Source organism: Aotus nancymaae, unplaced genomic scaffold (genome assembly GCF_030222135.1).
Source record: "Aotus nancymaae isolate 86718 unplaced genomic scaffold, 86718_ANA_hifiasm-v0.15.2.pri h1tg000067l, whole genome shotgun sequence".
NCBI lineage: Eukaryota > Metazoa > Chordata > Mammalia > Primates > Aotidae > Aotus > Aotus nancymaae.
In genome coordinates this window covers 37,020,479-37,036,433 of record NW_026988482.1, presented here as the reverse complement: position 1 = coordinate 37,036,433, position 15,955 = coordinate 37,020,479, and the positions used below count along the sequence as shown (strand labels likewise).

General features: G+C 38.8%; 1 protein-coding gene across 16 annotated transcripts in view; it reads left to right on the top strand.

The window, feature by feature from the left end:
• CADPS (calcium dependent secretion activator) overlaps nucleotides 1-15,955 on the top strand; it is a 472,594-nt gene that overhangs the window by 339,091 nt on the left and 117,548 nt on the right. For 9 of the 16 annotated variants that reach the window (XM_064367295.1, XM_064367298.1, XM_064367300.1 and 6 more), the window contains 3 exons: nucleotides 13,753-13,854; nucleotides 15,352-15,415; nucleotides 15,814-15,937. In XM_064367295.1, coding sequence (XP_064223365.1) covers nucleotides 13,753-13,854; nucleotides 15,352-15,415; nucleotides 15,814-15,937 — 290 coding nt within the window. Of the gene's footprint in view, nucleotides 1-576; nucleotides 736-13,752; nucleotides 13,855-15,351; nucleotides 15,416-15,813; nucleotides 15,938-15,955 lie in introns of all 16 variants that reach the window. The other 7 variants (XM_064367286.1, XM_064367297.1, XM_064367289.1 and 4 more) reach the window with 1 other exon arrangement.

The following is a 15,955-nucleotide window of genomic DNA, read 5'->3' as shown; positions in this document are numbered from 1 at the left end:
TTGCTAGCCCAGCACGTGACCTTTTATTTGCATAAAAGATACTCATGGAAACTCTGATACCTGGGGGGTATCTGTGCATAATTCTGCTTTTTATAAATATGTACACTTTGATGACTATCTGTTACAGCCTCTTGGACTGAATTTTTTAAAGAGAGAGAGAGAGAGAGAAGTTGCATTATATTCTCTGGGTTGTCACACTGTATTCTACATATGTTACTGAATAAGAAAGTGTTACAAAATAATGAAGTGTTTTTGTAAACTCCCTGGTAAACATCATCATGAATTATGATACACATTGTCTGGATTTCATATTGTAAGACTGCCACTTGATTCACAGTTAGGTTTATACATCTTGTCATGGAAACAGTTTTGGATTTCTTATTTTCTTTTCAGTTCTGATTTTCCTTATGCAAGTTTGCATCTTTTTTTCTTATTATTTTAATTTGAATGCATTCGTGCTTGCTTTTTCATGCATCCTTCTTTTTCTTTCTTTTGTTTATGCATGTGCGTGTGCTCTTGATTCTCCTATGGCTGGTCACACTCTGTGCATGCCTCATGCGACTACCCCCTCCAAAGTCAACAAATGCATGCGTACCTTAGTGGGCTGCCACCAAATACAGACCCTGAAGGGAGCAAAACTCCCTCCCCACCTGAACCAGAGGCTAAAAGAGATACCAAAAAGGAATCGAAAAAAAGAAAAGATTCCAAAACCCAGGCAAATCAAGAACAGAAAAGGTAAGTTGTGTGTGTATTGGCTTGTATTTTGCAATATCTTTACCCTTTCCCCAAGCCTCCATCCATGCATCACTTCCACCTTTGCAAGCTTTGAGTAATCCTGAAGTCTCTGTTTCTTTAAGCATTTTCAAAGGTGCAATTAAAAAAAAAAAAGTCCTAGCAATGGGCAAAAATTCTGTGTATTGGGACTGAATTTGAGTCAAGTGTTCGGTGACTTTTAAAACATGTTCATATTGAAAAGACTAATTAAGCAATATGTAAACAGAATTGTGAGTCAGATTGCTGTTTTAGTGGCATCTAGTCAGGGGTCTGGTACCTTACCAAGTCATTCATAACAAGCAACCCATGCTTCATAATTTTAAATGTATTTAAGGAGCAAATAAAATGGATTGGCATAAGATGGGCCTATACGTTTATAGTAGTGCCATCATTTTCAGCAAATATCCATTAGTTCCACATTCATCTTATAAAAGAAAATTCATCTCAAATAATGATTTATAATAATGGCACGAGATAAATTCTATTACTAAATTAATGCTTCTTAGTAGAATCACTTAAACATCGGTATGTAAGGCACTTTTAAGTTCTAAAATTTTGTTTATCCTGTCCTGTTTCCTATGTCCTTTCTTTGTGGTTTTATAAATTGGCAAATTGGTGAATTTTTTTCCTTTTAAACTAAGTTTACTAATTATTTACAATTTTATTCTATGTCCTTCTTCACCTTTTATACCCTCACCCCAAATTAACAACAACATTTTAAAGTTTTTTGTTGTGGTGGTGGTTTTAGAACTGATGATTCTGATCCTGGCATTGCCAAGCTACCCAAAATTCTCAAGTGTGTATGCTGTATGCTTCTTCATTATAAATTTATTCACTGAATATTCCTAAGTCCTGAAATGTATACAGTTCACTTGTAGACAGGCCAAATAAAAATGCAAACTTTTGCTTTCTAGAGAATGTGGCAGGCTGTCAATCAGTATATGCGAGTCCAATAGTGAAGGTCAAAGAAAACCCTGATTCCATGTGGTCATTCATCTCCTTCACTGCAATATGTAAGGATAGAGGTGAAATGCAGTTTCTGTTTGTGTTTCACTGTAAAAGTTAGATTGCAAGGCAACAGTAACTTGCAATTAGGAAAAAAGTGCATACAGAATGTTGTAGGTGCCTGAAGGTCAGGTCTGACAAAATGACAAGACTTCGGAGAGGAAGCCTTCCTGGCTGCTGTCCAAGGTGCTGCTTTTGGAAGGCTCAACATCTAAGCAGAGCAGAGAACAAATGGCCACTGTTGAAAGGCACGTTGCTTGAACCTGATCTGTTTCTTATGCCATGAAAAACTAACCAAAAGGATCTTGATTGGTCCCATCGAGGCTTATGTGTGTGTTTCAGAATCTATGTTTGCATGACACTTTTTTTAATAAAGAAGAAATCATAATAGTAAGTAGCAGTTGTGTAGCATTCTGTGTAGCAGTTTACAAACTGCTTTCAATCATTTGTTATAAAATGTTCAGATCAGCTATTTTTGTATCTGTTTTGCAGATGATAAAATCAAACATCTGTAAATTTAAGCAACAAACCTAGATGTTCTAAGTCCAAAGCTCTTTCCTTTTGCACCACATCAGGACTATACTTGTATGCTGAGGACCTGAGTGTTAGAGTCTATTCTGTGTAAATCTGGGAGTATTCGACCCCGTTTCTGTGCCTCAGTTTTGTCCTTTCTGTAAAATGAGCAAACTGAATTATAGTATCTATAATATCCCTTTAACCTCTAAAATTCTCTTCTATGGATTACAGTAACAAATGAAATAGTCCATCTTCAGGTTCGTAAATAAAAGTGTTTTCAAACGTGCAATTTAATCATAAATAAAGTTTAATTAAAATAAGGATAATTGCTACCATTTACTAAGTACTTGCTATATTCCAGGCACTAAGTGAAGTGCTGTTGATATATGTTATCTCATTTTATCCTTATTACATTCATATGAGATACATATCATTATTACCATCATGCAATAGATGAGGGGCTTGAGGCTCACATAAATTCAGTCACTTGCCTGAAGCTCCATAACAAATAACTATCTGAGCCTGATTCAAACATGGATATTCTGACTTTGGCACTTCCATTTGCAACCACTCTACCTTCCCACCTGTCCAGGATTAACACTTGTATATGGTGTGAGATGCCAAACCTGGTCATTTGATATTTGTTTCAACATTTCCAGGTGAGATGCTACAGCAGTCATCTGAATTAAAGAGTAGCCTGAAGATGGCCAAAATTAATATGGCCTACCTGGAGATTTTAGCTTTGTGGAGAAAACCAGAGTTTATCTGGAGTTTATACCACCTAAGGAGAGAGTCTCCTTTGAGCACTAATTAACTGATTTTGGGATTGGGGAAGCCACATTCCAAACCTTTCACCAACATGACCAGCATTTGGATGTGGAGATATTACCTATTCTTTGTTCCAGATTTAAAAGGAATTCATGACTCATGAAAGCAATTGCCTTTTAACTGCCTTTAACTGAATAGAGCCCATTCCCACTGAGATCTCAAAACCAGATTCAGATTAGGTAAAAAGATTTTTTTTTTTTTACCTATTATTAACTCAGCATTTCCCAGGCAGCTAGAAATCATTAATGACCACTGAAGAGGCATCTGCTCTGGAAGCTTGTATGGCATCTCTATGAAAAACTATGCTCTGTGAATCAAAGATACTCTAATTAAGAGTAGACACATCTGGTCAATCAGGAAGATGTTTGCTGTTCATAATTTCAAGCACTGGGATATATGTAACCATCCACATGTTTGGCATTTTTTAGAATAGTGCCTCTCAACTGGGGGTAATCCTCCCCTCCCCCCCACTCCTCCCACCCCCACCACACACACAGGACATTTGGTAATATCTGGATATATTTTTGATTGTCACAGCTGGGAAGGAGTGATGCTATTTTTACCTAGTAAGTAGAGGCTAGGGATGTTATTAAACATCCTGTAACGCACAGGAAAGCCTCCTGAAAACAATGCCAAAACTGTTAATAATGCCAAGGTCAAGAAACCCTGTTTTAAGCCAAACTTCCTGGTGATGAGCTGATTTTTTTCCTTTATATGGATTTGGTGTTTCTTTTGTACAAGACTTACCCTATGTCTAAAAGCATAACAAGTACCACCACTGATTTTCAATCTGTACAGCGATTCTCACACTCCAGTGTGCACATAAATCATGTGGAGATTTGATAAAATGCAGAGTACTAGGTCTCATCCTCAAATAATTTCATTTGGCAAGTCTTAAATGGATCTGGGGGCCAGGCATGGAGTCTCATGCCTGTAATCCCAGCACTTTGAGAGGCCGAAACGGGTGGATCACAAGGTCAGGAAATAGAGACCATCCTGGATAACACAGTGAAACCCTGTTTCTACTAAAAAGAAAAAAATACAAAAAATTAGCCAGGGATGGTGGCTAATTTTTTGTATTTCTTTTTTTTTAGGTAGCCTGTAGTCCCAGCTACTCAGAAGGATGAGGCAGGAGAATTGCTTGAACCTGGCAAGCGGAGGTTTGCAGTAAGCCAAGATTGCGCCACTGCACTCCAGCCTGGGCAACAGAGCGAGACTCCATCTCAATAAAAAGAAAAAATAATGGAGCTGGGAATCTGCACTTTTAATAAGCACCCCTCTTGACCATGATTCTAAAGCATTTGGTCTTCAGATCACACATATTTAGGATTTTGGTTGTCAAACTAGGCTGTCCGCTAGAATCACTTGGAGAGGCTAAAAATGCTAATGCCTGGGCCCCACCTGCAGAGATTCTAATTAATCTGGAATGTGGCCCAAGTATCGTGAGTTAAAAATCTCAAGTGATTCAAATATGTAGCAAAGTTTAAGACCCACCGATTGAGGGAACTAGTTTGAACTAACTCTTTAAAACCGAACCCATTTTCTCAAAAGAGAGAGGGGAGAAAAAGGAAAATGTGAGCATGTTCAGCTGGTTGCATTTGGCGATCATAAAATCCACAGATGTAAATTGCTACATCTTCTAATTTTTAAATCAGTTTCTAAGGTTGCAGTACTTAATTCTCACCATAATATTTTTAGTATTCTTTCTAGATGACATTTAGATTAGCATCACTTTGGTCACTGTCCCACAGTGACAAGGCAATCAAACAGCTCTGATGATTGCAAGTTGCGTCAATGTTCCTTGGATCTCTTTATTATTGGGATTGGAATTTTTTCTCATTTACATTATTATTTAACATTTCTTGAATGCCAGTGCTGTTCTTCACATATGGCCTATGTAGAAAGTACATTGTATCAGCAATTAAAACATCTATAATGCCAACCACCCCAATCAAAACTACGCTGCATAGATTAATGAGTAAAGCAGATGTACGAGGGCATGAATCTTAAAAATCTCTGAAAGTGTGGTCCAAAGATATCTTTTGGGAGATGTATCCAGAGCCAAGGTGCTGCTCATGTTCGGAGACTAGGTGATCCCTTGTGGGTTAGTCTGTGAGTAACCAAACAATGAAATGGAACTCACTTTTCTCCTGTTACTCCGGCAGGATTTCTAAGTAAGTGGTTTCATCCTCCCTGTTGCCCAAGATAGAACCTCAAGAGCCATCTTTGACTTCTCTTTCTCCCTAGCCAGTGTGTCACAACAATTCATTTTCTGTATCCTGACAGCACCCCTAAGTATCTCTCAAGTCCATCCATTTCTCCCTCTCTTCAATGCCACTACCATAGTTTAGGTCTCTATTTTCTCTCCCTTGGACCACAGTGATTGCCTTACTGACTATGCCCTTGCCTCTAATGAATGTTGGGCAGCCTTTTCAATCCATGTCACATAATGGTTCCTTTTATTTCTTTTTGGTGAATGCCTTCCTAGTAGTAAATGAGTAACATACATTTTTTTCTTTCACTCTAACTCTCTCCTCTTTCTTTCTCATACACAGGCATACACTCACTCTCTCTCTCGCTCTCTCTCTCTCTCTCTCTCTGACTTTATATCTGGTGCTTCTCAACTCTTCTTTCCATAAAGATAAGTGGCAAAAACTGTGTAGTGGAGATAGCTCTGTTTTACTGACCTCTGCATATAGCACTTTATATAGCAGGCAGGCATGGATGGGGTATAACAAACACCCCCACACTCTTGGTCTCATGTTACATACTGAACACAAGGATTATTGCACTTGTGAACATGAGCATGTCGCTGGCTGGCCTTCCAGTTCTGAGCAAGTGCTGGCCTTGCACATGGCTGAGTCATGCTCTCTAAATTCTAAAGAACCAGCTTTACTTAATAGGAAGTACTTGGAAGAGAAAGTGGGAAAAATTTTCAAACAAATTTCAGTATAAGTAGGCATCCCAGATGTCCAAGGAGAAATTCTCTTTGGAACTTGTCTCCTTTTAACCCATGTGACTCTCTTCCTGACTTTCCCCATAAGAACAGCAGATTTTCCCATGGAGACATGAAATCTTATGAAATGTGCTAAATTATCTATTGGACTGGTGCAATCTTTCTGGCCCATAATAAACCATCAAATAATGTGCATTTTCCTTTTAAAATTCCAATGATTTGTCTTCATTCCATGGTCATTGAATTAACTGGTACAAAAACATTTTCAGATGTCACATCTCTTTTAGAGTGGATGCAGTATCAAAAAGCCACATATATTACTGGTCTGACCACTCAGAATTTTATATATAGTATCTTCAGAATGGAATGCAAAGCTTAATTGTCTATATTTGTCTAGAAATAAAGAAACACATCTCTTCTCCTCTTATTCCTCAAAAGGAAAAATCTATGTAGTGCCATTTTTTTTTTTAAATCTCGCTCTGTCACTGAGGCTGGAGTGCAGCGACATGATCTCAGCTCACTGCAACCTCTGCCTCCCAGGTTCAAGTGATTCTCCTGCCTCAGCCTCCCGAGTAGCTGGGACTATAGGCACACACCACCATGCCCAGCTAATTTTTGTATTTTTAGTAGAGATGGGGTTTCACCATGTTGGCCAGGATGATCTAGATCTCTTGATCTCGTGATCCGCCTGCCTCAGCCTCCCAAAGTACTGGGATTACAGGTGTGAGCCACCAGGCCCAGCCTATAGTGCCAGTTTTTAAAATTGGTCCTCTTGGGGGTAAAATGCATGCTTTCCTGCATTTTGTATACTTTCTCTAATCATCTGTTGTGTTCTTGCGTCATTCAGTACCTGGATTGAGCCTGAGCCACTTTGAGTAATATCCTTGTGTCTATAGCATCCATAATCTTTGTGATTGTTCAGATGTGGAGAGAGACATCTCAACTACTTTCACCCTTTAATAGAATTAATGACACCTTCTGATACTGTTGGGTTATGACCACATATTTTGAAAAACTATAAACAAGTCAAGACAGTCCTCACTGGTACATTTTTGCCCCTTCCAAGCCTCATTTGGAAATTAACTAATAGCCCCAAGAAGCTACAATACACACTTGTAATATTGTAGGAACTGCTTATTGTTGCTTCCTATCTTATTCTTTATGATACAAACACTTTGATATATTTGTTTTAGCAGCGTGTCTGAGCCCCAGGGCATCAGGGCATAATTAGAAAAGGGCATGGGCTGGAAGGAAAGGAGAGGAAGGGGTGAGGCTGGCTTAAGCAGTAACTATGGGATGTGAGGGCCCTAATTATAATTTATAATTAACATAGCATTGTACTAACCTTACAGATGAGCAAACAGCGCTATCTCCTTTTGAGAAGACAAAGCTTTGGTGCTATTTTGAATTTATGGTTATTAATCACTTGAAAGAGACAAAGGAAAACGTTCCATGCAAAGATTAAATTCAAAGGTATCATTCTAAAACTAGAAATAATAAAGAGTTAGTTTCTGGGAGAAGTCTTTTTCTTTTTAAGTCAGGGGTGAAAAGAGGATGTTTGGTCTAAATGTCCTATTTAGGGAGCACTGCAAAGAACATCTACTGGTATATTCTGTCCCTCTCTGGCCCTTTAAGCTCTCCTGTTTCTGGACTGGAACAATTTCGTAGCAAGTAGGATTCAGTTATCATGCTTGTTTAAGGACATTTTCATGGATCCATAATGCGGTCTGCAGGCATGCATCCATTTGGAGAGAGAGAATATATCATGTTTACGGTGCCTGCACCAGCATATGTGGACATTTGCATTTGGAGATGAAAGTATATTCCCTCTTCAGCTGGAGTTTTACCCCTTGTTGGTAGTGACTGGAGCCTGAAAGCTGGTTGTATGCAGAGCAGTGGACCAGACACTCTTTCCTCTTCTGTTGAATTCATACATTTCTTTTTACACCTGGATTCTGCCCTTAATCACCAAATAGGTGCAGTATCAGAACATATGGATCCTTGTAAGCTTTGAATTAATTTAGCATCCTGACCCTCTTAAAAAGACATCTTATCTTTCAAAAGGTTTTGTGGCCCAGCTTTTAACATAATATGGAGAATCATTCTAGCAAGATAATGAATTGCTAAGAATCTGTGTGCTCACTTGGGTGTGTAGTGACAATTTAACAACACTAAAGAGGTAAATTCATTTCACAAAACACATTGCATCTTGAATTCTTTGACTACATTGTTAACACTTAATTTCAAACATTAAAATGTTTCACATTAAAACCTCAGTACTTAATTATGTTAATCCTATAATAGATATTAGTTAATAAGCTCCAGCTCAGAAGCACTTGGGAAAGAGAACAATTTGCATAACCAGTAACTCAAAGGATGGGCAGCTGGGTTATGGTAGTTTCCGTTTGACAAAAAAAGAAAAAGAAAAATGCAACTCTAGATGTATTATTATTTGTGACATGGCTCAAGATGGGAGACTGTGAGGAGAGTGAAGATGACAGAACTGGTGCTAACCACTGTGACAAGAAGTTGAAGAGCAGCCGACATGACATCTTTCCTATCATGCTGCCGAAAATGTCAACTTTGTGAAGGACAGTGAGAAAATGGTTTGCCGAAAACTTGAAAGGTGGATTCCGGAGATGCCTGCTGTGTCAGATGCAATATAGTCTGCTGTGGCTGGAGAGACCCATTTCTGGCTCCAGTGATGGCCTGCAGGTGGGAGAGCTTCCAGTCTTCAGCACAGCTCCAAAAATGACTGCACTTGACCTGCATATTGTCTCAAGTTTGCAGGATCATGATATACAAGAACTGAGTTGTTAGCCAGTGTGCAGTTAGGTGGAACCAGAGACCAGGGGCTATGTTTGCGTGTGTATGTGTGCACGTGTGTATGTGTTTCTAAAGCTAAGTTTGAAGGCATCATCTATTAAAATTTGGAGCATGGGAAAGGAAGGGATATGTGCTTTATGAACTTACATCAAGTTCAATATGAGTAACAAAAACTAACTCTGGATAATATAAGCAAAGGGGAGTTAATTAGGATGATGCTGGGGGCCTCAAAGAAAGGGAAGGAAAAACTGGAATTAAGTCAGCTGTGGAAGAGTAGAAAGCAGGACTGATGCAGTGGTTCGTACTGTACATTAGAGTAACCTGGGAAACCTTTAAAATGCCCATGTCAGGCTGGGCACAGTGGCTTATGCCTGTAATCCCAGCACCTTGCAAGGCTGAGGTGGGAGGATTGCCTGAGCCCAGGAGTTTGGGACCAGCCTGGGCAACATAATGAGACCTTGTGTCTACAAAAAAACAAAATTAGCCGGGTGTGGTGGCATGCTCCTGCAGTCCCAGTTACTCAGGAGGCTGCAGTAGGAGGGTTGCTTGAGCTTGGAATGTCAATGCTGCAGTGAATGAGATTGTGCCACTGCGCTCCACCTTGGGCTGAATGAGACCCTGTCTCAATAGATAGATTAGATATAGACAGACAGACAGACAGATAGATGATAGCATGTCTAGGTTCTACTGCAAACAAATTAATTCAGAGCTTTGAGGATGGGACCTTTCACAATTCTAAGAAACAGACAAGATCAAAAACTTACTGAACAGTAAGGACAGTTCGGTCAAGGCACAGCTGCTGGGACAAGCAAATTCCATCTGTTTCTTCTAGCCTTGTATCATTTACTCAATGTAAAGATTCCAGAGGAGAGTGTCCTGGTAGCTGAACTGAGGTCATAGACCAGCTTAGATATGGAGTGGCTGTGAAAGGGAGGGGCTGGCCTCTAGGCAGCCCTTCAGCATTAATAGTAGGGGAATAGGCACCTCAATTTACCCTGACACAAAAGTGCCCACAATGTGGCTGAGGCCACTCCTCCAAATCCAGGGGTGGTTAGAAAGTGGCGATGGATGCTAAGAAGCCTGAAAGCAAGAAGACCAGAATATTCACAGTCAGGACATGAGAGGGAAAGAGAGTTAGGCTTCTAGAGAGGTGTTCTTTGTAGAGATACATCTCAACCTGGAATTTTCTAGCTCAGAGTTTAAAATCCAGCTTCACCCCTCCTCTTCTTGCATTCTTTGTGTCTCCTTAAGTGATTTAGTTTTGAGAAAGGGACAAGATGGAAAACTAGTTTTATGACGGTTGTAGAATCACCCCCAAATATTTTCAGAAAGACGAAACAAAAGCATGGCATCTGAAAGAAACTGATATATTTCTACTATTTATTTTTCAACCAGCACTACTTGGAATGGTACCTTGTAAATAATACAAATGCCACTTTTGGAAGGGATTCATAGCTAAATAATACCATGTATCTCTTGCAGACTATCTCGGGTTCCAAATCCACTCCAATCTAAGAGAAATCTGGAACCCTGAATCAAATATACCCTCTCTGCCACTGGAAGAGCCACCCACCTAGTATTTTTTTTCCTCTATAACAGTGGCTCTTAGGGTGTGGTCCTCAAACCAGCAACACTAGCAGCACCAGAAAACTTGTTAGAAATGCAAGTTCTCAAATCCTACCCCCAACTCCACTGAATCAGCAGCTTTAGGGGACCCACCAATCCAGATTGTCACCAGGTGATGCTGAGGCTCACTCAAGTTTGAGAACCACTGCTCTAGAAAAAGTATCTTGTTGCTTCTGCAGAAATTTTGCTCTCCTAAATATGTAACCTGAATTTTTCAGTTAATAGCGCTATAGAGATCTATCTAAACTTGTACAGTTAACATTGCCAAATTATAGGAGTCAGTGAACAAGAAACTAATGTTTAAGCCGGGCGCTGTGGCTCACGCCTGTAATCCCAGCACTTTGGGAGGCTGAGGCGGGTGGATCACGAGGTCAAGAGATCGAGACCATCCTGGACAACATGTTGAAACCCCGTCTCTACTAAAAATACAAAAATTAGCTGGGCATAGTGGCGCGTGCCTGTAATCCCAGCTACTCGGGAGGCTGAGGCAGGAGAATTGCCTGAACCCAGGAGGCGGAGGTTGCGGTGAGCCGAGATCGCACCATTGCACTCTAGCCTGGGTATCAAAAAAAAAAAAAAAAAAAAGAAACTAATGTTTGACAGAATTTTCAAAAGCAATGAAGTGAAATCAAACAAAACAAAGGATTCTTTTGCTTTTTAACTGACCTGGTTACAACCTAGGATCTTTGACAAATTGTTATTCCTGTATATCTTTTCTTCACTTTGTAAAATAGCATCTCCTGTTACCAATACCATTTCAGAGCAATTCTGGCATTTACAAACAAATTTACATTTTATGGCGAAATCATTTGACATCAAACTGTTTTAACATCTGTTTTTATTGGTGAACTCTGTACTTGTACCTTACAGACTTTGCTTTATTTTTAAATAAAAGTAGTCACACTGACATAGGTGATCAAGAAACAAATTTAAGAGATGACAACACTAATTTTTAGTTGTTTACTTTTATTGGAATAGTGAGATTAATGGTGTTCAGAAAGTAGTCCAAGGAGAGGTTATCAGGGAAGAAGAAGCTGCTATCTGATACTTTTAATAATTATAAATGGGAATCATCAGAACAAAAGGAAAAAATATAATCCAATGTTAGATTTGTAATAATATCCTTTGTAGTGAGAATTAATTGAGAAAGCCAAGCATACACTAAGTGTTCACTTTTTATCATCTCAGACACAAAGCAGAAAGCTGCCTTCTAATTGCCTAATTGCCTTAGAAGGCTTGTAGGGTAATGAATGAATGGTTTTATTCACAGAGAGATTTATCTCCTAATAATGACCACAAATATCCTGGCTGTTCGTGTTAAATGCTCTCCGTGCTTTTTGCTGTCATCTTTAAACCCCTTCTGAACTGTAAAATTATATTTAATAGCATTTTTCTATGGGTTAATTCCCCACTAAAAAACAAAATGCTTTAAATTGCTCCATTTTTCCCCCAGTTGAGTGTGTGTATACACACGCTAATCATATAAACAAATGTGTGTTCAGTGCATTAACAAGCTGAATTTTGTGTAAACAAATGTAAAAACCACAGCTTAAGGCAGTTACAGATTACAGCATATATATGAAAAGTTACAAACAGCATCACGTGTTTTGCAGAGGCCAATAAATTCAACCTGAGATCTAACTGTAGATTCATGGCATTTCATGTAAAAAAAATATATTTTTGTTGTTGTTAACCATGGTAGCTTGCACCTGTAATCCCAGCTACTCAAGAGGCTGAAGGAGGAGAATCACTTGAGGCCAGGAGTTCAAGGCTGCAGTGAGCTATGATCACACTGCTCCAGCCCAGCCTGGGCCACAGAACAAGACCCTGTCTCTTAAAAAATTATTAAATAAACTTTGTAAATTAACATTTGAGATTTACCAGAGAATTTGAAGACGACCTACCTGTTGTTTATCATTTTGCCTTCTTTCTTTAGAAGAGTATGAAGAAAGGGACTGAACGGGATTTTACTGTTTGGGGGTTATTTTTTATAAAGTAGGAGAGAGGAAAGTTTCTCAATTTTCACATAGGGTATTTTTATTATCAAAAAAGAAGGAAAGCTGACTGATTAACCCCTCCCAGGAGGTACATTGCTGTCATTTGCCAAGTCTTTTGTACAGTCAGACTGGTCTAGTATAAAGGATTTTCCCAACTTATGCTGGATCCTTGAGAAGGCCTATAAATACGACCATTTGTTTGGTCTCAAGATGACTTGCATTTGCAAACTGAAAAATGTTCCAATAGAAGTTTTACGGTGACACACCAATCTGCAAACTGGCTCAGCCAGTAGTCAAAACAAGTCACTATGAGATCTGGGAAGCTGAAGACTTTGAATGGGTCAGATTATCCTGCATCTAGTTTGAAACAGATAAATTTGAGCTATAAATATATAGCCTCCCTTTATATTTTCAACTTGAATGGTCCATAACAAATAGGGGATATATGTAAACACCTAATGGTGACACAGAACCATGAGAATACAATGATCAAACTGAAATCACTTATTTAAACTGGAGTTCTTTTTATTACAATGAGTAATAGTTTACTAAAATTGGAAAACATGATTTGTTCTTCAGTGAATACATGAGCACTTAAATAAATCCAAACATCTGTAGTTATAAGCAGGAAATTGAGGAATGTAAGATGTTTAACACTGGGAAAGACAAACACTTACAGGGCATCCGATTTTCATAGGAATTTGTGTAAATAATTCAGGGATCCCAAATCCAAGTGCCTACAAGAGAGATAGATAATACAATTTAGCAATGTGGGCCAGGTGAGTGCTTGCCCCAGGTAAGGAAGAAGCTGTTAGCCAGCAATTAATAATGCCAGCTGTTTCACATTTTCAAGAAAAAAAATAGAAATCAGAATTGTATTCTAAAACCTGATTTTAAAAAATGTTGCCAAGTAGTTCAAATTTCTTAAGAAGCTGTGAGCCAAACAGAACAAGTTCAGGGGTTGGACTTAACCAGCAAGCTACCAGTTTGTACATTTTACCATTTCACAAGAAGTGAGCTACAGCCCTGCATGTTTCCAAGATGATAACCCAAACACAACCCAGCCCTTTTGGAAGCCAGCCCTGAATAGCTGGGCTTCTCCTGAGGTCACATCTATCATTGTAGTTGTTCCTTCTAAAATGGACAGTTTCCTCCTGCTAGAGATTTGATTTGATGGTGTCAGCATATGAGGTTCCCGTCATTTCATGACATGTCTTCTTTCAGGCCTGATGGAATCGGAACTGTGACTGTTGAAGAAAAGGAGCGTTTTGAAGAAATCAAAGAGAGACTTCGAGTTCTGTTGGAAAATCAGATTACACATTTTAGGTAAGGATCTGGGGCTTGAGGGCTTTGATTAGGAGATGAGAGTGAAAGGGGATAAATAGAGGGCTTAATGTTCCAAAACTGTAAATCTACCAGAGGATAAATTGGATATTTGGAAATAACTGAGTAGAACAAGCAAACCGATCAGATGTGGTTCCGCAATAACCAGGAATACTTTGCATTCTTAAGTTCATGTTATTTCCACTTAAAGAACAAATCCTGCTATGTTTGAGCTGCCCCTGGTCATCAATCTATTATAAAAAGTTGAATTTGAAGTTTCTTCAAGGTTCCTAGGTTTAAAAAAAAAAAAAATCTTGTGAATCAGAACATAGTGAACAAGAAAGGAAGGCAGTGGTACTCCTAGGAGAGTCTTCATTTTCTCCCCTACCTCAGAAACACGGCTAGCTGGCTGCACAGGGAAAGAACGAACCTTGGATCCACCTGGGTGGATTAAATCTTCCCTGCATACTCGAGAGAGCCAGCAGATTCTGCACTTGAGCCTTACACCACATTGCCCACTTCTCCCTTGGAGCAAATTAGGTGTTTTTAATGCTGTCCTGGTGGTTCTGGACCAGAGATCCCGAAATAGAAACTGAAAAATAATACTAGCATTTCTAATGGTCCCTATTGATTAAATACTTACTATATGCCAGATACAACTGGAGGCTGGAGAAGTATTAGCTCATGTCAGAACAGCCTAGTAAAGTAGTTATCATAATCCCCATTTAAACCAGGAATAAAATGAGACTAAGAGAGGTTAAGGAACTTGCCCAAAGCAAGCCAGCCAGCAAGTGGAAGAAGTGGGATGCTTACATAAGATAGTCTGGGTTTAAGTAGCCATGCTAGTCTCTCTGTCCCATGCACAGTGTCCTGAAGGGCCAGTGACAACCTGAAACCAGTCACTGGAACTCATAGTGGTACCTGACATAGTTTTTTCTGTGCCATCAAAATCCTCCTGGATAAATCTTTATTGATCTTACACTATATGTAAAGTTCATTACCAGTAGCAGAAGATCCATAACAACAGCAAACCATAAGCAGGGAAGAACAGCTAGCAGAATCAATAATTTGCTCTAAATCCACTTTTCTATTCCATATATCAATCTTTTGGGGACTTAAGTAAATGTATTTGAATTTGAGCCAATTCCAACTAATACTTTTTTAACACCAGTCTCAATAATAACATATAAGGTCACATTTGAGCTAACGAATAGTTCTCCTTCACAATAGAAATCTAAACAGAGCCTTATGTCACCACTCTGAATATTCTTTTCTGCTGCAGACGTTTGCAGAGTCCCTCTTTAGTCATTATTCACACATACACATATATACATTATATACACACATATATGGTGTGAATTCAGATTAACATAACACAACGTGACAAAATAAAAAGCATTTTCCATTCCTCAGAGAGAGTTGCTATAGGAATCAAATTGCAGCATATTTCATGCTAAAATGTAATAATTTAGGCAACCTGAAGAATTTTGTCTTTTTTAGGTATTGCTTTCCATTTGGTCGACCTGAAGGTGCTTTGAAAGCTACTCTCTCACTCTTGGAAAGGGTAAGAATAAAAGCAAAAGATAGATCATATATATATAAAGAGACATAAACATAATTGTAATGAAATGTTTTGGTTGAATGACCTAGTTGTAATTTTTATAGGATTTGTTTACCATTCAACAAATATCAGAATAGAAGCGAGGAAACTGCCAAAACTCATGATATTCTATCTTCAAACTCCCAAATAGGATATACTGAAGATATGTTCCTAGCCCTTCCCTGATTCATGGACAGCCTTTGCCAATGCTTTGCAATTCTGGTGCTTTCTCTTTAAGCATGGCTTTCAATCTGTATTAAGTCACAAAGAACTGATTTTAAACTTGCACACTTCTAAGAAATGTGGATGAGTGACACGTTTGCTTGACCCTTCTTAATAATCCTTCTTTTTTCTACTTGAAGGTTTTGATGAAAGATATTGTTACCCCAGTGCCACAAGAGGAGGTAAAAACAGTCATCCGTAAATGTCTGGAACAGGCTGCGTTAGTCAACTATTCTCGGCTTTCAGAGTATGCCAAAATCGAAGGTAAGGCTCCCTTCTGTC